At 44.5% G+C, this 23,272-nt stretch overlaps 2 protein-coding genes and 1 non-coding gene across 6 annotated transcripts in view; 2 read left to right on the top strand and 1 right to left on the bottom strand.

The window, feature by feature from the left end:
* The first annotated feature begins 1,725 nt into the window (after positions 1 to 1,725).
* Parp2 (poly(ADP-ribose) polymerase 2) lies at positions 1,726 to 12,573 on the top strand. Of its 3 annotated transcripts, none has more exons than XM_008832563.2 (16): positions 1,726 to 1,787; positions 3,366 to 3,497; positions 3,916 to 3,986; positions 4,500 to 4,550; positions 6,682 to 6,778; positions 7,107 to 7,182; positions 7,785 to 7,887; positions 8,673 to 8,829; positions 9,255 to 9,393; positions 10,518 to 10,581; positions 10,661 to 10,795; positions 11,020 to 11,147; positions 11,306 to 11,405; positions 11,741 to 11,839; positions 12,084 to 12,208; positions 12,302 to 12,573. In XM_008832563.2, the coding sequence occupies exons 1-16, from the start codon at positions 1,748 to 1,750 to the stop codon at positions 12,459 to 12,461; spliced, it is 1,677 nt and encodes a 558-aa protein (XP_008830785.1). In that variant the 5' UTR covers positions 1,726 to 1,747; the 3' UTR covers positions 12,462 to 12,573. The 3 variants fall into 3 exon arrangements, with proteins under 3 accessions (XP_008830785.1, XP_029419185.1, XP_008830787.1); XM_029563325.1 differs by having other exon boundaries at positions 1,749 to 1,876; XM_008832565.3 differs by lacking the exon at positions 1,726 to 1,787 and adding an exon at positions 1,884 to 1,985.
* A 6,416-nt stretch (positions 12,574 to 18,989) lies between these two features.
* Positions 18,990 to 19,070, top strand: LOC115070258. Its single transcript, XR_003849444.1, has one exon. It is a non-coding gene; the product is annotated as a small nucleolar RNA SNORD60 (small nucleolar RNA).
* Positions 19,071 to 19,105: 35 nt separating this feature from the next.
* Tep1 (telomerase associated protein 1) overlaps positions 19,106 to 23,272 on the bottom strand; it is a 69,643-nt gene continuing 65,476 nt past the window's right edge. For both annotated transcript variants that reach the window (XM_008832562.3, XM_029563324.1), the window contains exons 47-54: positions 22,644 to 22,780; positions 22,367 to 22,494; positions 21,912 to 22,055; positions 21,677 to 21,770; positions 20,126 to 20,231; positions 19,795 to 20,012; positions 19,561 to 19,665; positions 19,106 to 19,340 (exon numbers count right to left, since the gene is read on the bottom strand). In XM_008832562.3, coding sequence (XP_008830784.1) covers positions 19,218 to 19,340; positions 19,561 to 19,665; positions 19,795 to 20,012; positions 20,126 to 20,231; positions 21,677 to 21,770; positions 21,912 to 22,055; positions 22,367 to 22,494; positions 22,644 to 22,780 — 1,055 coding nt within the window. In that variant the 3' untranslated portion in view covers positions 19,106 to 19,217. The remainder of the gene's footprint in view (positions 19,341 to 19,560; positions 19,666 to 19,794; positions 20,013 to 20,125; positions 20,232 to 21,676; positions 21,771 to 21,911; positions 22,056 to 22,366; positions 22,495 to 22,643; positions 22,781 to 23,272) is intronic.

Genomic DNA, 23,272 nt, shown 5'->3' with positions numbered 1-23,272 from the left:
CAGAGGCAGGAGGATCTCTGTGAGTTCAAGCCTGGTTTGCATAGTGAGCCAGGACTACAGGGAGACCTTGGCTCAAAAAGACAAAAAAAAAAAATCCTTGTCTCAAAAAACCACAGAGGGAGATCTTGAATGTGTCAATAATGTTTTTAGAGATGATTACATCATGCTTTAATCCATTGATGAGTTCAAAATTTTAATAGACTGGTCTAGTGAGAACTTAGCCAAGTAAACACCTTTGTTTTGAAAGCCCAATGACCCGAGTTGGGTCCCTGGAACCCAGGGGAAAGACCCAACTCCTGAAGGTTGTCCTCTGACCTCTGTATGCACACCAAGTCACTCTCACACACACACACACACAATAATAATAATAAATCAAATTAAATTTTAAAATAGGCTATTTGGGAAGTGGTGGGAGTGGAACATGGGGCCTATCTTATAAGTGCTTCATTCAACCAACATCATTGAAAGTAAGATACCTTCCCACTATTGGCCACACAGCACTATACAAAACAAGTCTTTGTTCACTTGGCGCTTACCATCTAGTGAAGGGAGTCAGTCTAAAATTAAGTATATGCCAGATTGTAATTAACATGGAATAAATAAAGCAGGCTAAAAGGCTACACGAGTCGTGGTAAAATGGTGATCAGGGAAGGTAGCACTGCTGATGAGAAGACATCAGCTGGGCATCTGAACAAGATTGAAGGAAGTTAAGGATCCATCTTGCTAGGTGGAAAGGCAGAGCAGGTGGAGAACAGGAGTCTGGAGGCGCCTGTGCAAAGGCCTGTGGTTAAAGGAAGTCAGCAGAACAAGTACAGGTAGGTGAAGGGAAAGGATAGGTGAGCAGCCGGTCACACCGGCCTCCTCGGGCCTTGGCGTTAGCGCCTATTCTTTCCTATTTTATCTTCCATCATACTTTTTTAAAAACTTTATTTTTATCTCCTGAATACGCGTGAGTGCACCCGTGTCGTGCAATGCCTGCGGAGGTCACAGTCCCCTGGAACTGGAGTTACGGTGATTTGAACCTGGGTCCTTTGAGGGAGCAGCCGGTGCTCTTCTTAACCATCTCTCCTTAATGGATAAAACGTTAAGTAGTCAGCGCCTTTAATTCCAGAGGCAGGCGGAAGTTTAATTCCAGCAGGCGATGTCTCTAAGTTCCAGGCCATCTGGGCACTGGGGGGAGGCCGCTGGGCACTGGAAGGGAGGCCGGGCGCCGGGAGGCCCCCACCTCAGAAAGATGGCACAACAATAACAAAAGGGTCAAAAAGGCGTGGGAGAGTAGTCTGAATTGGGTTATGAGGCCGGCGTGCCTCACCTCAGCCATTGAACTCGCCGGCTGGCCGTGAGTCTGTTCCAAGCTCCGGCGGGGGGGGCATCCGCCGGCCTAGCGCGGCCTCTCCTGCCCGGTCGGCCCCCGCGCGGAGCCCTGCTCTCTGGGAACTCACCTCCCCACTTGGGGAGGGCCCCGCTAGGGCCGCGCGTGGCCCTAGTCTCAGACCTTCCCAGGGGCCGGGGAGTGACTGGCACTCAGCGCGTGGCCCCGCTGATGAGCTTCCCTCCGCCCAGCTGGGCGTGTGGCTGGCCGCACTTATAAAGCCTCCGAACGGTCGGCATTTCACAGTGATGGTGACTTCCCACAAGACACAGCGCTATGCAAATGTGGCGGCGGCGGCGGTTCGCCAGGGCGCACGCGTGCTGCGAGTTCCCGCCAGCCGAGGCCCCGCGCTGGGTGACGTCACGCTCGAGCGCGATGGCGGCGCGGCGGCGGGGCTCCGGCTGCGGAAGGCGAGGTGGGAGCGGTACCTGGGGCCTCGGGTCTGCCCTCCCTTCAGCTCCTAGTGCCTTGACTTGCGTTCATAGTGCGGTTTAATCCGGAAAGGCGAGTGGACCTGTGCCCGCGAATATCCTGCAGTCCTCTTAATACCTAATGTCATTCAAAAACCGTCATCCTCGTTGCATGTAGCACTAGGAGAGGATGAACGCTCACGGTAAAGTGATTCAGTGCCTATAAGTCATCCTTAAGGATGCATCCGCCTTCAGAAAGTAAAATTCGAATGTTACAGTTGCTGGATGTCAACTGCATATTATGTTCTTAAATGCATAGATCTACCCTATGCATTAGGTGCTATTGCTGTCAACTTTACATTTGGGATAACTGAGTGGTGCAAAGGATTTCAAGGTTTTGCAGCTACAAGAAACAAAGCTGGCTGTCAGCTAGGCACAGAGCACATACCTAGCCATGATCACCTCAGGTAGTTCCAATGTAGGTGTGGAAGAGAAAACCAGAGAGAGGCAGACATGAGACCCATGCCTCCAGCTGTGGACTTCAGAGACCTCTGTAAGTCTTCATTAATGTATGGCCTGAACAGCAATTTAGGAAGGATTGCTCAGACTGGGCCAAGAATAACGATGTGGCCGTTTTTAATTTGTAAATTTACTAAATCCCCCTTAAGTCATTTCTTTAAAAGGTTTTGTCAGCCAAACTGGAGAGGCTCAGTTGCTCCTGAAGCAATCAGATCTTTTCCCCGACCACACTCAGGCAAACCCAGAATTCTTGGCTTTAAGACAGAAAAGAATTTCAGGAGGAACCAGGATGAAGCAGAGTTGGAGATTAAAAGTGATTTTAACAGAAGTTTTAAGCACAAGTCTTAAAAGAAAAAGGTGTCTAGATGCAGGCTTCGGGCAACCACTTCATTGTCTTTATGATACAAATGGTACGATTTCTGATTTCTGAAGTTTTTAGCTCCAAAGGGTTGCTTCGGGTAGTAGTCTCAGGGTAGTTCCAGAGCATCTGACAAAATTACAGTTGGTAAAAGTCTACATTATGGGGGATGTAGCAAGGTAGGATATTTTCACTGTAAACAAATAGTCAAAGATTACGTTGATGAGTTGGATGAATACATCTCTCTCATAAATTCAAATGTTCTCCATGAGAAAAGTTGCCTGTTTTGCTATTTTATCATCTGCTAGATAAATGGTTTTTTTGTTTTGTTTTTTTAAAGCAGTGACATAAATATCATCTGCATTAAAGTAGTCTCTTTTTGTGGCTTTTTGAGACAGGGTCTCCCTGTAGCCCCAGGCTGGCCTTGAACTCACAGAGATCTACCTGCCTCTGCCTCCCAAGTGCTGGGATTAAAGGTGCAACTCCACACTCAACTAGCTACTATTTTAACCTTTAAAAAAGGAGCATTGTCTCTGTGGACAACCTTGACAGCAAATGCTAACTGTGCTGGAATTCTTGCTTGCTCCAGCCAGATCAGGGGCTTCTTTTCCTTCCTCTGTGCCTCAAACTTTCCTGCCTTTTTTCTTAGTATTGGATCATGTTCATTGTGTACTCGTTCCTCTTTGCTCATTGTTCTTGCCTTTAGCGTCTGCTGTGCCAAATAAGACCAAGAAAATTACTAATGGCAACAGAACTGCAGAAGACTCTCCTCCAGCTAAGAAGATGCACACACGCCAGAGAGAGGGAGTAAGAAAGAGGCCTGCAGCTGTCTTGAAGGGTAAGGACAAGACTGAAGACTCACGAGGTAGCAGGCCAGGGAGGTCTGGCCAGCAATTTGGGGGTCGGGGGAAGGAAGTAGAATGATACTTGTTCTTGCAACTTTTGTTTCATCCATCCTTGGGGGTATAATTAACTTCTCTATCATTTGAGCATTCAGCACTACCAATCTACTTTGCTGAATCTTAATTTCTGAGATAGATTGGGACCTAAGACCTAGCAGAAGACCTGGATTGCTCAGCAAGGGCAAAGTTAATTAGGAAAGGTCTCAGTACGCAGTCCTAGCTAGCCTGGGACTTCCAGCTTGGGATCCTCTGGCCGCCTCCGCCTCTTCAGCATATCTTACTGCCACCACAACTGGCAACAGCTGCTTTTGATTCCCATGTAGGTAATTATAGTGCGTATTTATGTCCCCTCAGAATCAGTGAAGGCCTTGCTGTTAAAGGGCAAAGCTCCTGTGGACCCAGAGTGTACAGCCAAGGTGGGAAAGGTAAGAGCATTGGGAATGGATTCTCCGCCCATTGATTCCCAGAGAAGAGAATTCTTTTGCTATTAGAATTCCTGTTTAGAATGCTGCTGACATTCATTTTAGAAATGCTTTCTAAAAATTTTATAGTGATTTTTCTCTAGAGTTGAGAAGTGGGAGTGGTACGGTTTGAAATTAGCAGAATGTTAACGTGATTACCCCTGGGGGTTGCCATCAGCCTTCCACAACTCATTTTCTTTCTCACCCCAAAAATGTTATGACTGTTGAGAGAACTGTATTGTTTGATGAGAAATTGCCCTGGAATGGCATGAGTTACTGAGGAATGGGGAAAGGACTTGAAGGATCTGAAGAAAGGCTACTTATGGACAGGTTTCTTGGGGGCTACTGTAACTAGAAGACTGTGTTTTAGTCATAGTAGTGACAGGCTGTATGAAGGAAGCTAAGGCTTAAGACAGGCCTCACTTTGACCCCAGGACTTGGAGTGCACCGGGTCATTTGTTTCCTCTCTCCTTCTAGGCACATGTATATTGTGAAGGGGATGATGTCTATGATGTCATGCTAAATCAGGTAAGACTAGAAGCCATTCTACTTACGGGAATTTCTTTTTATTAATTAATGTGGGGGGGGCATGCATGTGCCATGGAAAATGTGTGGAGGGCAGAAGACAACTTGAGAGAATTGGTTCTCTCCTTCTTTCCATCATGTGAGCCCCATGATTGAACTCAGGTCATCAGGCTTGGCAGCAGGGACTCCTCAGAGTCCCACCTTATAGCCCAGGCTGGCCTGGAACTTGCAAGCCCCCTGCTTTTTTCTCAGTAGAACTTGGGGATTACAGAGGTACAGTACCTCACCCAGTTCATATTGACATTTTAAACTTGTATGTAGTTAAATTTGGGGGGGGTGTTTTTGAGACAGGGTCTCCCTGTAGCCCCAGCTGTCCTGGAATTCACTATGTAGCTTTTCTGTTTTCCACAGGCTCCTGCATGCATGTGGTACACATACAAACACTCAAGCATACACACATACACAAAATTAAATATTTTCAATTAAAAAAATTTTTATTTTATGTGTATAAGTGTATTGCCTGCATGTATGTGAGTGCACCCTTGTCGTACAATGCCTCGGAGGTCAGAAGAGGGCTTCGTATTCCCCTGGAACTGGAGTTAGCCATCTGGGTGCTGGGAATCGAACCTGGGTCCTCTGCAAGAGTAGTCAGTGCTCTTAACCGCTGAGCCATCTCTCCAGCCCCTGTAGTTAAATTTTTTAATTAAAAATTTTATTATTATTGTATGTGTATATGATGTCATGGGGGAGGGGCACAGGAAGCATGGCACATGTATAGAAATCAGAGATCAGCTTTGTGACATCAGTTCTCGCCACTTCTTAGGCCCTGCTTTTTGAGGTCTTACTATATAGCCCTTACTGGCCTGGCAGTTACGCTATAGCCCTGGTTGGCCTCAGATTAACAATAATCCTGCTGTCTCAGCTATCTGAGGGCTGGAAGTACAGATTTGCACTATCATGCTTGGCTAATTCCCCCTCCCTCCACCCAAGGCTTTTTCTCTTTTTTTTTGGTCTTTTTGAGACAGGGTCCCCCTGTAGCCCCAACTGGCCTGGAACTCACTATGTAGACCAGGCTGGCCTCAAACTCACAGAGCTCCACCTGCCTGGGATTTTTATCCTTCGTGCTGGGATCAAAGGCATGCAACACCACACTCAACTTTTTTTTCTAAGATTTATTTATTTTAAGCTAGGTGTGGTGGTGCACGCCTTTAATCCCAGCAGTTGGGAGGCAGAGGCAGGCAGATCTTTGTGAGTTCAAGGCCAGCCTGGTCCACATAGTGAGTTCCAGGACAGCTGGGGCTACAGGGAGACCCTGTCTCAAAAGGCCAAAAAAAAAAAGATTTCTTTATTTTGTGTATATGAGTGTTTTGCTTGTATGTATAGAAGCGTACCATGTTTGTGCCTAGTGCCCTCAGAGGCCAAAAGAAGGTATCAGTTCCCCGAAACTGGAGTTTCAGGTGTTTGTTAATCACCATGTGGGTGCTGGGAACTGAACCCAGGTACTCTGCAAAAGCAGCCAGTGCTGTTAACCACCAAGCCATCTCTTCAGTCCTCAGTATCTCTTTTTAAATACTTGCCGTGTTCTCTGAATATCTTCAAGTTGGGCCACGTCAAAGGAGGGCTGGGGCAGATGCAGTCATGATTTTCACTTTGCCATCGCTCCCTCGTAACAGTGTGCTGTCTTTGGCTCATTCAAATATTTGCAGCTGACAAACCAAACCTCTAAGACTTGTCAGAGTGTGAAGTCATCTAAATAAATAAGCATGATGGTTGTGGCTATGGAACACAAATACTGCTTTCATTTGGGAAACTATTGGGTGCGACTTAAGAGTAGAAACACACAGCTAACCTAGAAGGTATCTATGGAAGGAGCTGTCAAGAGGATCCAATTAAAGTAGGGTGCTGGGGCTAGGCTTGGGAAATTTTCAAAATCTGACTTTAATACTTAAGCCTCTGAAGTTAAGCACATATTTATGCCCTTATCCTTATAGGAGTCTCATGGTTTTCATCATGCTACTGTTTGTGTTCGTGGCAGTTACTTGATAGCTTTATCCAAGGAAGAATCGTTGGTTTGTGTGACTTTCAGTTGTAAAACTTCCACTTTTATGTTCTTTATTTCTCCTACTCATCACAGACCAATCTCCAGTTCAACAACAACAAGTACTATCTCATTCAGCTGTTAGAAGACGACGCCCAGAGGAACTTCAGTGTTTGGATGAGGTGGGGCCGAGGTAATGATGGGTTTGTGTGGTAGAGGCTCAAAGTCCATAAGGGGCTTAGGTTTGCAGTTGGGGAATGGCAGGCATCCTCATTAGAAGCCTTGTAAGGTTGAGAATTCTCCCTCCATTGAATGCTGGTACTACTCATAGGCTCAGGCAGTTAGCAGGACCTTGTATCAGCATGATCAGTTCCCTAAGCCCTTTCCCATTTACCTCCCCACTTCCTATCCATTAGTCAGATGATGAGCAGAGACCTTAGCGAGATGGCTTTTTACTAGTAAAGGACTGTACTTGGGGTACAGGGCAAGGAACCATCCTATGTGTGGCATTTACTTTACAGTTGGGAAAACGGGCCAGCACAGCTTGGTGGCTTGTTCTGGTGACCTCAGCAAGGCAAAGGAAATCTTTCAGAAAAAGTGAGTGCTAAGAAATAAGTTTAAAAATACTCTTCCTGCATCACTCTTAGTAAAAAGTTTCATGTCAGGGTGATTTGGCCTAAATGTTAATTTCTTTCTATTCTGATAGCCTGTGATTTAGAGTATCAAACTGCATCATTAGTGACTAAGTCAACCTAGAACTTTGATGTTGACTGGAAGAATCTAATATATTTTGAACACAGCAAGCAAATCTGAGAAATTAGGACACTAGAGAATGTCCAGCTAGCTTTAAACTTGTCATTGTGATTTTGATGAAGAATTTTCTGGAATCTTTGGGAACCTGTTTTTCTGGGAAAGAAAGTGGTTATATACTTTTTATTTCAATTATCAGTGGCTTTTGTGTTTGGAGACCTTTGGGAAGCCCAAGGATTCTTCATTCCCAGTTTTCTTTAGTGCCTTTGTCCCAGTTTTTGTCTTTATTCAGTACCTGATTTGGAATCACACATGGAATATTGACATGTGACTGAGCCCTATGAAGGGGTCATGACTTTCTTAGAACTTTTGTAAGGAAATTGTTACAAGCCCATCTCTGGTAGTCCTCCATTATTTGTAAGGCTCTCTCACCACTTTGGGCTCCACAGATTCCTTGACAAAACAAAGAACAGTTGGGAGGATCGTGAGAAGTTTGAGAAAGTTCCTGGAAAGTATGATATGATACAGATGGACTATGCTGCTACTACGCAGGTAAGCTGACTGCACCTTTGCAAGAAAGCTGTGTCTTCTAGATCACGATGAAGTCTGTCAAATGGCACAGACTGGACCAAGCCAGGATGGACTGTGTTACTTGGAGTCACTTTTGTTGCCCACCCTGGGGTAACACTCTCAATTACCTTTGTTCTCAAAGAGCTAGAAGCCAGAATGTGCTTTTCTAGTTTCTGCTGTTACAAACTAGAGTTCTTATGAAATCTGAGGCCTTGCCCAGAAGTTCAGTGTTAACAGACCAAGAGAGGAATAACAGATAATCAAACTGAGAAAAGTGTATTTAAAGCTGTCTTCCCTTCTTCTACTCCACAGTAAAGAAAAAGGCTGGAGTCAGAAATAGGATGCTTGCCCAGCGTGCAGGAGGCCCTGGTTTCAATACCCAGTACCACACGCACTAATGATTTATTAATTCTGACAAACTGAGCTTTCCAGCATGCTGTAAACTTTCCTAAAAATTCATATATCTGAAAATGGGAAAATTTTTAGTCTTATTTTGATTATGGTGATGATGATAATGATGATGATTTGAGGTGCAATGGCTGTTTCCGTACTTGAAAACATTATGAGGAGGGCCTTTTATAATTGAGTGCTTGTGACAGTGAGAGGCAGAACTAGCCCGTGGGGGTGGAGGTCACATTGGCTACTCTAACTAGATACTAGCAGAACACTAGAATACTGCTGTTTTAAGACAGATGATCACTGAAGAGCCTTCTTTACAGGCACTCAGAATAGATCCTTTCAGATTTTAAGAGTTTATTTTGCTATAGGATAAAGATACAAAACAAGGGGAATCTCCTGAAACCTTGAAACCAGAGTCACAGCTGGATCTTCGGGTGCAGGAACTGATAAAGTTGATCTGTAATGTACAGACCATGGAGGAGACGATGATTGAAATGAAGTATGACACCAAGAAAGCCCCACTTGGTAGGACCTCGGCCTCGGCCCCGTAGTTCACATTCCTTCTTCACGGCTCCCGTTCTTTTTTCTTTCCTCCTTTTTTTTCTTCTTTTTTGTTTTTTGTGTTTTGTTTTTTGAGACACGGTTTCCCTATAACCCCAGCAGCCCTGGAACTTGCTATGTAGATCAGGCTGGCCTCAGTCTCACAGAGAACTGCCTGCTTCTGCCTCCAGTGTGCTGGGATTAAAGGCATGCACCACCACACCCAGCCATATTTCCTAGTTCTTTACTGAGCAGTTATGTCACTGTCATGATTTGAGGCTTACTGAAAGTGCTGAGCAAAGAAAACTGGAGAGGGTTTCAGAGAGCGGGACTATTTTGAAAGTTGAGAGTTATGTACAGTTTCGGGATGAGACCTGAGTTCAGAGTCCAATCTCTGGCTGTGCTTCCAGGAAAGCTGACATTGGCACAGATCAAGGCGGGCTACCAGTCTCTCAAGAAGATTGAGGATTGTATTCGGGCTGGCCAACAGGGCCGAGCTCTCCTTGAAGCCTGCAATGAATTTTACACCAGGATCCCACATGACTTTGGGTAAGGCTGTGCTTGTCTTGCTTTTTCCACTCACCCATATTCCCTGCAGCAACTTCCAGCATCTGTGAGCCTCTTTTGATCTTTTATTCCTAAGGAAATTGTCATCCTAAAGAAAAGCAGGTCCGATATGATTTCTAGACAGCCCGTATAATCGGATTAGATTAGAAATCAATTAAAAATATGTAATCAGCACTCAGGAGGCCAGGCTTGACTACATAGAAAGTTTGAGGCCACCTTGGGCCCTGACTCAAGAAAGTTAATTTTTTTTTTTTTTTTGTCTTTTTTGAGAAAGGGTCTCCTTGTAGCCCCAGCTGTCCTGGAACTCACTATGTAGACCAGGCTGGCCTCGAACTCACAAAGATCCACCTGCCTCTGCCTCCCAAGTGCTGGGATTAAAGGCGTGTGCCACCACGTCCGGCTAATTAATTAATTTTTAAAAATATAGATCATTGGGGCTGGAGAGATGGCTCAGTGGTTAAGAACACTGGTTGTTCTTGCAGAAGACCAGGTTTGAATCCCAGCACCCACATGGCAGCTAACAACTGTCCATCCAGTTCCAGGGGATCCAACAGCCTCTTCTGTCCTCCGTGGGAATTGCACCACACGGGTACACTCACATACATGCAGGCAATACACTCATACACATAAAATAAAAAGAATAAATAAAATATTTTTTAAAAAAAGAATTTCAACTCTAGTTCCTAATGTGAAAAAGTTTTATTCTATCCCAATATTTAATATCTCTTTATACATTTGGGCCTTGAAGTCTTTTTATGGGTTTCTTTTTCAAATAGGAAATCCTAATTTTTTCTTCTTCCCTTTTTTTTTTTTGTTTGTTTGTTTGTTTTTGTTTTTTTGAGACCAGCTGTCCTAGAACTCACTACATAGACCAGGCTGGCCTTGAACTCACAGAGATCCACCTGCCTCTGCCTCTGCCTCCCGAGTGCTGGGATTAAAGGTGTGAGCCACCACACCCAGCTAATTTCTTTTTTTAATGAAAAGAACAAATATAAGCATTGGAAATCCCAGTTTCTAATACCTATTTTCCAAAGGACCTGTCTTTCAGTCATGCACCTTCTAGCCATAAATCAGATGGCTCATTATAGTTATGTCTCTGTCCTTAGACTCCGTACCCCTCCAGTAATCCGGACAGAGAAAGAACTGTCAGACAAAGTACAACTGCTGGAGGTGAGCTGTGGACCACTGGGGCATTTTCCGTCTCTTATCAGAGTTCCCTCTCACCCTGATGATGTATCTTTTATCTTAGGCTTTGGGAGACATTGAAATTGCTCTTAAACTGGTGAAGACGGAGCACCAAAGCCCAGAACACCCACTGGACCAACACTATAGAAACCTACGCTGTGCTTTGCACCCTCTAGACCATGAAAGTTATGAGTTCAAAGTAGGAAAAATAGCTGTTTATTTTTATAGTCTTATTCCTGTAAAACCTATCCTCCCTCATCTCTGTATTTACCTGGAACTGGGAATATAGAACTCTTTATAACTGCTTTGCGAGGCTGTTCGGGAGCAAAAAGTTCTGCCAAGTTACATCAGAAGCCTTGCATCCTTTAGTTAGTCCCGTTTCTTAAGGGCTCCGCACTTGATGTTTCTTCATTCTTTCCCCAGGTGATTTCTCGGTACCTGCAGTCTACCCATGCTCCTACACACAATGACTATACTATGACCTTACTGGATGTTTTTGAAGTAGAGAAGGAGGGGGAGAAAGAGGCCTTCAGAGAGGACCTTCCTAACAGGTCTGAGTCTAGCTTTGGGTTATATGTTCTTTCCTAGCTTTGGTAAACATGTCCTTGCCTGAAGTGCAGTGAAGGAGCTTGGCGGGTGGCAGAGGTAGCTGTTGCGTTATTGTGTGTATGACCTGTGTTTGCATGATAGCAGCAGAGCTCTTTTGTAGGATGCTCCTCTGGCATGGTTCCAGGCTGAGTAACTGGGTGGGAATCCTGAGCCACGGGCTGCGAATTGCCCCACCTGAGGCTCCAATCACTGGTTACATGGTAAGTAGAAACTGAATGCTGGAGGAGTACATGGGGAAAAGGATACCATAAAGCTTTTGGTGTCCCCCAGATTAGGATTAGATGCTACTTCTCCCCAGGAATTAAACCCCATCATCTCTTACTGTGTCACTCTTTTTTTTTTTTTAATTCTAAAAGATATGTCTATTTCCCCCAAAGGCAGAGGCTCATGGATGTTTTATCACTTGAACAAACTTAGAAAGGACAGTGGACAAGGAACCATGTTGTGTTTATGAGAACAGAAAACCACGGTCAGTGGTATGAGTCTTCTAATATAATGGATGAAGCAGCTAATCTAAATTTTTGATTGTTTTCAGTTTGGGAAAGGAATCTACTTTGCTGACATGTCTTCCAAGAGTGCCAATTACTGTTTCGCCTCTCGTCTGAAGAATACAGGACTGCTGCTATTATCAGAGGTAAGGCCGGAACACATCTCTAATCTCTGCCTTATTGTTAATTTTTTCCACTGAGAAATTTTGACTTCAGAACCAAAAGGTTCATGTGGAATGAGTTGAAGGGAGAGGAACGGAATTTCCGTTGCATTTGATCCTTTTGCTAGAGGAAAGGAATAAAATACAAATAGGAAGGTTCTGGGGGTTGGCTTTAAAGCCACCTGATTCTCAACAGGGTAGAAGCATTCAGGGATCTCTTACTTTGCAGGTGGCTCTAGGTCAGTGTAATGAGCTACTAGAAGCCAATCCAAAGGCAGAAGGTTTACTTCAGGGAAAACACAGCACCAAGGGGCTGGGCAAGATGGCTCCTAGCCCTACCCACTTCATCACCCTGTAAGTACTCAGTTCTTTTGAACTGCTAAGACTGCTCCCATTCCAATTCTGGACCAAATAACTGATGTTTACACATTTTCTTCCATTTGTCAGGAATGGGAGTACAGTGCCCATAGGACCAGCAAGTGACACAGGAATTCTGAATCCAGAAGGTTATACCCTCAACTACAATGAGTTTATTGTCTATAGCCCCAACCAGGTCCATATGCGATACCTTCTAAAGGTTCAATTTAACTTCCTGCAACTGTGGTGAATGTTGATGTTCAGTAAACCAGGGAAGATACACTCTTTAAGGCAAAAAAAAAAAAAAAAAAGAAATGTTCTGTTTTTGAACTCTTTAACATTTGGGGTAATAAAATATTTTAAAACTTTACTAACTTATTTTTTATGTGTATGAATGCTATACCTGCCTATATGTAAGTGCACTTAAATATGTGTCATGCAGTGTCGGTGGAGGCCAGAGGAGGGCGTCAGATCTCCTGAAACGGGAATAACAGACGGTTGTTAGCCACTGTGTGGGTGCTGGGAACCAAACCTGGGTCCTCTGCAAGAGCAGCCAGTGCCTGTAACTGCTCAGCCATCTCTCCAGCCTGGGCAATAAAATACTATAAATCTACCCCTGTCTTTTTTGGACTTTACTTCTCTTATTGAGAGGAGGGCATTGGTGTCCAGCTCCATCAAGCTTTGTGTTATTCTCCTGAGACAAGGTCTCTCACTGACTCTGGAGCTAGGTTGGTAGCCAGCAAGCCCAACAGTCCTGTCTTTGCACCACAAAGCACAGATGCATGCAGCCACACCCAGCTTTTTATGTGGATTCTGGGGATTTAAACTGGGGTCTTCATGTTTGCATGGCAAGTATTCTTACCTGCTGAGTCATCTCCTCAGCCCCCGACCTGCCATATGTCTTCATTTCCAGAACAGAAAGTACCCATTTATTCTAGTTCGTTTTCCATTGCAATGACAAAAACACTCTGACCACTACCAACTTGGGGAGGAAAGGGTTTATTTGGCTTACATCTCCTGGGTCACAGTTCTTCAGGGAGCCCAAGGTAGGAACTTCGAGGCAGGATCTGGAGCACAGGCCATGGAGGAATGCTGCTTACTGACTTGCTCCCCTGGCCCCTGCTCAGCCTGCTTTCCTATACAACACAGGACCACCTGCCCAGGGATGGCACCACCTGCAATGGGCTGGGCCCTTCCACATCACTCAGCAATCAAGAAGATACCCCACAGACACGGCCACAGGCCAATGCAATAGGGGAAATTCCCCAATTAAGGATCCCTCAAACCAGGTGTGTCAAGTTGATGCTAAAGCTATCCAGCACACCATTGTGCTGTGTACCCCACAGCTGGTGACAGGTTCTCTTCAGATTTCTGTTCTCTCATAGTGTAATAGCCCTGCATTAAAGGACACTCATGAAAGCCAATGCTTTTCCCTGTTAAATTCAATTTTTCTGCAAATTGGAGTCCGAAATATTTCTATAGGAATAGTGCAGGCTGTGTCATAGTGTCAATTGTCAACTTGACACACCTAGGATGAGGGCACCTGAATTGAGGAATTTCTTCCATCCAATAGGCCCATGGGCATGTCTGTGCTGATTGATGTAGGAGGGCCCAACCCACTGTGGGCAGTACCATCCTTAGGCAGGTGGATCTGGACTGTATAAGGAGGTAGCTGAACACGAGCCTGGAAACCAGCCAGTAAGCACTGTTCATCCCTTCATGGTCCCAGCTTCTGTTCCTGCCTCCAGGTCCCTGCCTTGAGCTCCTGTCATGGCTTCCCTTGATGATGGACTGTGAAGTGTAAGATGAAATAAACCCTTTCCTCCCCAAGTCACCTTTGGTTATAGTGTTTATCACAGCAACAGAAAGCAAACTAGAATAGGCCCTAAAGACACATTTTCCCATCAAAATCCTCTTGATCTTGCCTTAATCCTAATATCTAATCCTCATGAAATGTCCAATAATTTGGGAAGTCTTTGGATGACTGTCCCTAAGTCTAAATATATCTTGGTGAAGAACAGAAGTAGGGAGAGTTTTTCCATCTTTCATAGCCCTTGCTGCATCTAAGAGGTACTGAAATGCCCCATTTGGGGCACACACCTTTAATCCCAGCACTCAGGAGGCAGAGGCAAGCAAATCTTTGAGTTCTAGGCTAGTCAGAGCTACAAAGTAAGACCCTGTCTCAAAAAAAAAGTATTAAAGTACCAGTCAGATCCAAAAGAACTCACTATATAGCCCCGGGTGGTCTGGTCTAGAACTCCCTAAGTAGACCAAGCTGGCCTAAGAGAGATCTGCCTGCCTCTGCCTCCTGAGTGCTAGTACTAAAAGGTGTGCACCACTATGTCCGTCCAGCCTCTCCTGATTACTGTTGTTTTCCTGATTTGGTTTGTTTTTTGAGACAGGTTCTCATTATGTAGACCATCTCAGGCTGCCCATGCTTCCTTCCACCTGCCTCTAGGACCTCCACACAAAGCACTTGCTTAAATAACAATGAAGTTGGGGTTTTGTGTTTTTTAAATTATTTATTTGGTTCAGATGACGAAACCCAAAGCCCTGCATATGCTAGGTACACTTTCTGCATCTGAAATGGGCCCTTACCAAAGGTTGTTTTAATGAAAACAACAGGGCTTGGAGAGATGGCTCAGCAGTTAAGAGCCCTATCTGCTCTTGCAGAGGACCCAGGTTTGGTTCCCAGCACCCACATGGTAGCTAACAATCATCCATAACTCCAGTTCTAGGGGATCTGACACCCTCTTCTGGCCTCCATCAGCATTGCACTATACAGGTGCACTTACATACATGCAGGCAAAACGTACATATAAAATAAAAATAAATTCAATGCATGAAGTCTGGTGGGGAGGGCAATGGGAGTTTCAGTTAGGGGACGCGGTCTAAATATGATTAAGGTGTCTTGTATGAAAGGCACAAAAATTCAATAAAAACATATTGGAAAAAAAATAAACTGGGCCTGGTAGCACATGCCTTTAATTCTAGCATTTAGGAGGAAGAATCAGACAGATCTCTGAGATTGAGGCCAGTCAGGTCTATATATAGTGAGTTCCAGACAAGCTGGGGCTACAGGGAGGCCTTGACTCAAAATAAATTAATTAATTAAACAAAACAACCAGATGTGCCTCTCAAAAGCTCAGATTACATTTCAGAAGAAGGTGTGGAAAGAATGTACGAGGCAGGTGAGGAGAACTCTGACGTACTTATCTTCTGAGCATGACATGGCTGTTGGCCTCATGAACTCGTACAGCAGCTTTGGTTACCTGCTATAGGCCACAGAGGTTCAGCTGATGGTGACAACCTGCCCAGACTGTGGGCAGCATCATACCACAGGCTGGGGTCCAGGACTGACTGAATTAAAAGCACAAAGTATGGAACACTGGTGTCCATCTCTGCTTTCCGACTGCGGGTGTGATATGACCAGCCACCTCTCACTACTGCTGCCAGGACTTCCCCACTGCCATGGACTGTACCCTAAAACCATGAGCCGAAATCAATCCTTCCTTCCTTCAGCTGCTTTTGTGAGGTGATTGTCATAGCAACATGAAAAATAACTAAACACATGTCAAGACCATGAATAGAGAAAAGAATAGTCTTCAGATGGTACCGAGGGCTGGAGAGGGCTCAGTGGTTAAGAGTGTGTACTGTTTGCCAGGGGACTTAGCTTTGGTTCCCAGGACCCACGTTAGGTGGCTCACAACCTCCTGTAACTCCAGCTGTGTGAGGCGGGAGTATGGCTCAGTGATCAAGTACTTATCTAGCCTGTATGCAATCCTGAGTTCACACCTTAGCACCATGAAAGAATAACTGTACTTGTAATCCCAGCACCTTACAGGATGGAAGCATAAGAGGTCCAAGGTTATCCTCAGCTACATAGCAAGTTCAGGGCAAGCTTGGACTATATGAGACCCTATATGTCTCAAAAAGCCAAAAGTTATAAATAAGGACCATTCCATAGAAAAGCACCAATACAGCAAATTCTTTGGTGATATATCCGTTGTCCATGTTTTTGTTTCCTGATTTTCTGTTCAGACACAGAAGAATTAAATTTCCCTCCCTCCTCAACATTAGTACAACCATGTGACTTCTTGCTAACATTTATGAAATTATGAGTGGGAGTGAATTTTATTACCAGGTGAAAGATTTAATGCCAACAATTACTTGATCTCTAAGCTAGGTGGAGAGCCCTCTCACTCTGATCCACAGGATAGAATTTTAGGAAAATAACGAAGTTCAGATTTTTTTCACTTTGTATATGTGTGCATGCGTGTGTGCCTGTGGAAGTCAGAAGCCAGCTTGCAGGAATCAGCTCTCTTCTTCCGCTGTGTGGGTCCTGGATATCAAACTCAGGTTGGTAGCAAGTACTTTTACCTACTGAGTCAACTCACTGGCCCCTTCATTTTAAAAAATTTATTTTTTTAAAATTATGTGTAAGTGCCTATCTGTATGTGAGTTTATGCATGTGAGTACAGTGCTGGAGTTACAGGCAGTTGTGAGTTACCATGTGGGTACTGGGAGCTGAAACTGGGACTTCTGAAAGAATAGCCAGTGCTCCTAACTGCTGAGCCATCTCTCCTGCCTTTTTTTTTTTTTTTTTTTAATGTGTATTAGTGTTTTGCCTGCATGTAAGTGTACTACGTCCAGTGCAATGCCCATGAAGTCCAGAAGAAGGCATCAGGTCCCCTAGAACTGGAAGTAGGGACAGTTTTTTAGCTGCCATGTGGGTATAAGAGCAACAGTGTTCTTAACCATTGAGCCATCTCTTCAGCACCCTATTTTGTTTTTTGAGACAGAGTCTCACTCTGTAGCATTCTGAAACTTACATCTTGGCCAGGATGGCATCAATCTCAAGATAATTCTTCCCCAGCCTCCCAAGTATTGATTACAGGCATATGTCACCATGCTTGACAAAAACTTTTACAGAGCTAAGTGTGGTGGTATACCCTTTAATCCTAGTACTCAGGGAGACAGAGGCAGCAGACTTCTGTGAGTTCAAGGTCAGTGTGGTCTACATAGAGTTCCTGGCCAGCCAGGGCTACGTAGTGAGACGCTGTGTCAAAGGAGAAAAAAAAAAAAAAACTTTTACAGATAAGTGTCAGTGTAAGTCCCTGGGCATGATTAGTAGTATATCAATATGGTTTAAGCTTTATGAGTGTCAATTTGAGAGATAAAGTTTTTTAAAATATATTATTTTTATGAGTGTATTGCCTGCATGTATGTGAGTGTACCTGTGTCGTGCTATGCCATGGAAGTCAGAAGAGGGCATTGGACTCCTCTGGAACTGGAGTTAAGGATGGTTCGTGGCTGCCATGTAGGTGCTGGAAATCGAACCCGGGTCCTCTGCAAGAGCAGTCAGTGCTCTTAACCGCTGAGCCAAAGAGATAAATTTTTGTGTTTTCTTTTTTATTGAATTTTTGTGTATTTCCTACATAAAATCATCTTTATATCCCCTTCCCCTTTGGCACCCTCCCAGAGGCCCCCCTCCCCTGTAGTTCATACATTCTGTCATTTGTATTATGGCCTGTTATGTAAAGTTAGTGTCCCGAGATGTCCCTCAGTGCAAGTTCATCCACTGGGGTTTAGTCAGTCTATCTAGAGTCTCTTTCCAAGATCAGCTCTTCCTCACCCAGCAGTAATCAGCTGCCAGTAATTCTTCAACTAAGATTACTGTTCATTTCCACAGTTCTGTGCTGGGCTTTGTCTGCCCAAGTTTGCAAGGGTCTTGTGCATGCTGACACTGTTGCTGTAGGACTCTGTTTCCATATGGTTGTGCACCTCCTCCCTGGCTCTTACAATCTTTCTGCCCCCTCTTCCACAATGGTCCCTGAGCCCTGGATGGGTGGACCTCAATATAGGAGACCTGTCCAAGGACCCACACTCTGATGACTCTCATTTTATGTGTTGGCCATTTGCGGCCTTTTGTGTTCCTGGCCATCCACTGCATGAGGGAGCTTCATTAATGAGAACTGAAACATGCATTAGTGTTCTTTTCATCCCTTGTTCTATGTTCCGTGAGCCTTAGGTGGAGAGGTTACATCCTAGATGTGCCACTTAGGCTTGGGCAAGTCACAGAGAATCTCTGTGTGTGACCAGTGGTGTAACTCTGTAATAATCTCTGTTGAAAAAGCCACTACCGGTCATGGTGCATGCCCTTAATCCCAGCTTGTATTTCCTTCTAAGAATGCTATTTATTATATCAATGAATGCTTGTAAGTCAAGTGGAAAGCCAAGACTCACTGTGTCTTGGCTTCTGTCTCTGGACAGAAGAGAAGAGAAGAGAGCTGTGTCTATGAGAGAAGCCTAGCACTCTGCCAGGCATATCCCATTTCTTCCCAAATGTTTGGAGGACTGCTGAATCACACTTGCTTGTGGTTTTTTCTTTCTTTCTTTTTTTTTTTTTTTTTTGAGACAAGATCTGTCTGTAGCCCCAGCTGGTCTGGAACTCACTATGTAGACCAGGCTGCCCCCACTTACCTATGCTGGGATTAAAGGCTTGCACCACCTTCTTTCTTCAACAAATGAGGGTCTATTCAAAATAAGTGCTGGCCAACACCACTCTCATTCCTCCTCCTGGTAATAATGGAACTTTGGGTGTTAGGCCATCAAGGATGTAACAATCTAACCCTGGTTTCCAAGAGTACCTACTAAAGATGTGGTTCCTTTTTTTTTTTTTTTTCAGTTCTAATACAAATGCATATTAAATCAGAAAAGAACATACTAGATCATCCACTTCCTCCCTGTTGGTCCAAATCCACTAAAGAATACAATCAGTCCAGTGATGAGTTGCTTTACTTTCTGACACCTCGTATGAAAACTGCATGTGCAGTCTAACATTGCAACTCCGAGGCTTGGGTGAAAAAGAAAAGAATAAAATCAAGGCTGCACTTGAGCTCTTCCAACACTTTATTTTATAACCTTGAGAATGTAGACACTGGTATCTTCAAGCTTTGCATCATCTAGTACAAGTGATACCATCTTTCCTCCGATTAGTGCATTTTCATCCCCAGGACAGAAAATACACATTTCCTTGTGTGTCTCCCACAGCAAGCCGCAGAGTAGAGTCAGGGCCCAGCCAAGGTTCCAGGCAGCTCACTGGTCCCTCGCATCGGAACAGGCCTAACTAAATCGGGAACAAAGATGGAGGAGGTAAGGGCTGCAGGTAGCCCTATTAACTTACCTTCCTTTCACATTGATACCTTTTACTTAGAAGCAGCAGATCACTGCAAGAGATTCAAGAAAACTTCCACCTTTTGCCTCTTTTTCACCCCAAATTAATTTTCTTGTAACATCCCCTTCTCAGCTTCTTGCACCTGAGTGCATGCATACAAGCCCACACTTACCAGTTGCATATTGGGCCTCTCCCACAGCTTAACATCTTTATCCGTTGAGGCTGTCACCAGCAATTCAGGAAGCACATGGAGGGCTGTGACTGGCCCCGAGTGAATCTCAGAAAGGAAGGGAAGAACAACATGTTGAGTTCTCATGGAGACCTTTCAATCAAAGGGGCATCCAAGTCTGCTATGTCAGACTTAAGAGCCTCCACCCTATCTTTGAGACCCTTTCCCCAAGCTCACCTTTTTACGCTGACGTGTCTTTAAATGTGGGCGTTCTGGCCAGCTCTCCGTGCTGAGATCTGACTGTGAGTGCAGACATGGATCCATGTCTAGAGCATGAGTTTTAGGTATTTTTGCTTTTTTCTGCCAGATGTTACCTGAGGTCCATTCTCCTTCTGGGCTGCATTCACCCAGTTTCCACAGCATTCCATCCGAGCTGGCACACAGAAATGACGACTCTGCCATTTTAAGGGAAAAATGACAGCGTTAGAGAGCTAGGCCTCAGGCCTTGGAGCCACCAGCCTCCCCTAAGTCATCTCAGAGCTCGTTTGGTCTTTCCGTTCTCACTGACCAGATTCAGGTTTGGCCTGAGTTATTGATACTGGGGTCCCATTAGGAGTCTCTAAGTTCATATTGAAGTCCAGAATCTCTTCAAACTCTCCTGACTCCTTTTGTTTCTGTGAAAGGACAGGTAACTTAAGTCTTTCAATATGACACAACTCCTCCCACAGAGCCACAGTGCTCTGTTCTAGGATGATCAGGGCATTTTTTTTAAACTATAGATACAGTAAAGTATACACATCAAATGGACATCTCTAAGAATCCACCTGCAGTTCCCCCCCCCCCCCCACACAAGTTAAAGAGGTAGAACATTCAGTGCTGGCCTCACGCCCATTCCCAGGCAACATCACTTCCAGAGCTAACATTCTGACTTCTGGCAGATTAATGTCTGTATTGTTCCATTCACCAATATTCAGTATCACGTTCTTTGCTTTTTCTGTCACATAGAATTAATTCTGCAGTATAGATACACTGCAAATTATGTATCTTTTTCCTTTCATAGGCATTTGGGTTGCTCTGGCTATGATGAATTAATCTGCTATAGACATGCTTGTGCCTGTCATTTGGAGAATATATGCATTTATTTCTTAGGAATATATTAATATACATTTATATTTGGGAATAGAATCACTGGTTCCTAAACAGTCTTTGTAGGTAACTTTAGTAGGTTATCAGGTCAGGATTTCATAAACTTTCCAGGAGGAAGAGGTCCCAGGGACCTTTGAAGTGAAATCCTTCAGCGTATCCAAATCAGCAAGTGTTAAACACCTATGTGGTAACTGCATCATGACAAAGACAAGATGCAGTCCTTTCCCTCGAATGCTAATGCTCAGAGAGGCAAGAAGACATGAAGAAAGGCACAATTAAGAAAGCTCCCAGGGGCCGGAAAGATGGCTCAGGGGTAAAGGCGCTTGTGGCCAAGCCTGACAACTGGAGCATGGTAGAGGGAGAAAACTGACTTTTGCAAGTTCTTCCTCTGACCTCCACACACACGCCATGGCATGCATGTGCCCATACATATACATATACACAGATACACACAAATGTAAAAAGAAAAATTTTTTTAAAAGATAAAAAGTCTGGTGTGGTGGCACATGCCTTTAACCCCAGCACTCAGAAGGCAGAGGCAGGCAGATCTTTGTGAGTTCTAGGCCAGCCGGGGCTACATAGTAAAAAAAAAAAAAAAAAAAAAAAAAAAAAAGAAGGAAGGGAGGGAGGAAGGAAGGGAGGGAGGAAGGAAGGGAGTGAGGGAGGGAGGAAGGGAGGAAGGAAGGAAGGAAGGAAAAGAAAAGAAAGAAAGAAAGAAAGAAAGAAAAGAAAGAAAGAAAGAAAGAAAGAAAGAAAGAAAGAAAGAAGGACTCCTAGGTTTCTGATTTCCTACAATGAACTCTTACATGGAAACCCAACATCCAATGCTCTCAAGTACAGCTGCTCCAGCTAGAAGACAAGGGGTGTGGTGCCATCTGCCTTTCCCTTCCCTCTGTCCTCCATGATGGGTTCTAGTGTTTAAAGCACTGGTTCTAGATAAATGTTTGTTTCAACACATTCAAACAGGACTTACCAAGAAAGAAAGAGATGCAGAGGCCCCTGGTTTCAGGTAAAACACACCATACTTGCTGGTGGACAGCACGGGAGAACAGTCTACATACCTACTGCTGTTTTACAAGAAAAGGGAAGAGGCTGAGCCAGGACTATCTCCAAGTCCCCAGTGCTTTGCCCTAAGTTCCAATTTCAGAGTCACCACTGACTTACTTTTCTTCTTGAAGCTCAGAAGGGAAAAGCGTTTTGGATCTTACCAGATCTCAGATGGAGTACTGCCGGGCTTCATCTGTAGTAAGTCCACATCCTCTTTCATCAAGATGAGGGACTGACCATCAGGAGCCAGACCCACACCTGTCAGGACTCCTAAATCCTTGTGCAGAACTCGGTTCAGGTGAAGCCTATAGCTCAGAAGATAGAGGTGAACAGAGAACAATACTACTTTAGGTAACCTCCTTCCGCCCCTCATTCCCACAGGCACTCATGAAGAAAAAAGCAAAATTATTTGCCAGCCCCTCATATCCTGTTCCTCATCACACATGCCCACACAAAGTATATAAATGTAATTGTTCAAAAAATTAAGCCAAGAGCAGAACATAGTTTTTTGCTCAGTAGCTAACATCTTATCAGCCTGGTCCTAAAGACAGAGATGTCTGAATAAATCCTAAGTATAAGCTGGTCACCATTTCTATCACCTGCTGCCTTGTTTCACCTGAAATCCCTGGGTGATGATGAACCATTCGTCAGTTCCACTTGCCACTCGCTGACTTTTTCATCAGCACTGAGAACAAAGAAGGAGCGTGCGGAGTACCAGATCAGGGCACTGATGCGGCCTGGAGCCTGGTGTATAAAGCAAGTTCAGTTCAGTCCTTCTGAGGAACCACGATAAACCTTTCCCCTCCCAGACATATCTATGTCTGGGAAACCTCTAACCCCAGCAAGTTCTACTAAACACACAGCTAGGGCAGAATTCACATAGACCAAGTCACCTGTGCTGTAGTCACAGCCTTGGCTTCCTGCCACAGCGTTAGCACCCCAGCTTCATTTCCAGACACTACCACAGAGCCATCTGGTGCCCACACCACAGCAGTGATGGCCACAGAACTCCTTGGTTTGTATACATCATCTGGAGAAGCAAGGAAGGGATCATTAAGAGCTGAGCTACTAAGCTGAGGGTTGTGGCGTTGTGGCATGCACCATCAATTCCAGCACTTGGGAGGTAGAAGCAGAGGATCTCTGTGAGTTCAAGGACAGCCTGGGCTACATAAAGAATTTTATGCCAGCCAGGGCAAACATAGTGAGACCATTCCCCAAAAACGGTGGGGGGCGGGGTGTGTTGGAGAGATGGTTCAGTGGTTAAGAACACTGATTGCTCTTACAGAAGACCCAGCGCCCACAGGACAGGTAACAACCTTCTGTAATTCCAGTTCCTGTGGATCCAGCACCCTCTTCTGGCCTCTGCAGACATTGCATCATTGCCTGCACAGGTGCACTTACATGCAGGCAAAACACTAATACACATGAAAGATTTAAAAATTTTAAAATATAAAAAAGCGATGGTCTATTGGATGGACTACAAGAAGATGTAGATGACCCTTGATTTGTTTTTTTTTTTTTT

Source organism: Nannospalax galili, unplaced genomic scaffold (assembly GCF_000622305.1).
Source record: "Nannospalax galili isolate Female #2095 unplaced genomic scaffold, S.galili_v1.0 scaffold196, whole genome shotgun sequence".
Taxonomy (NCBI): Eukaryota; Metazoa; Chordata; class Mammalia; order Rodentia; family Spalacidae; genus Nannospalax; species Nannospalax galili.
Note: the sequence above shows the minus strand (reverse complement) of the source record. Positions and strands in the feature narration are given on the sequence as shown.

Coding starts and splice junctions, on each gene's coding strand:
- Parp2 (XM_008832563.2), top strand. CDS start 1,748: ATGGCGGCGCGGCGGCGGGGCTCCGGCTGCGGAAGGCGAG. Junction 3,987..4,499: donor GTACAGCCAAGGTGGGAAAG/GTAAGAGCATTG, acceptor CTCTCCTTCTAG/GCACATGTATATTGTGAAGG. Junction 8,830..9,254: donor CACCAAGAAAGCCCCACTTG/GTAGGACCTCGG, acceptor CTGTGCTTCCAG/GAAAGCTGACATTGGCACAG.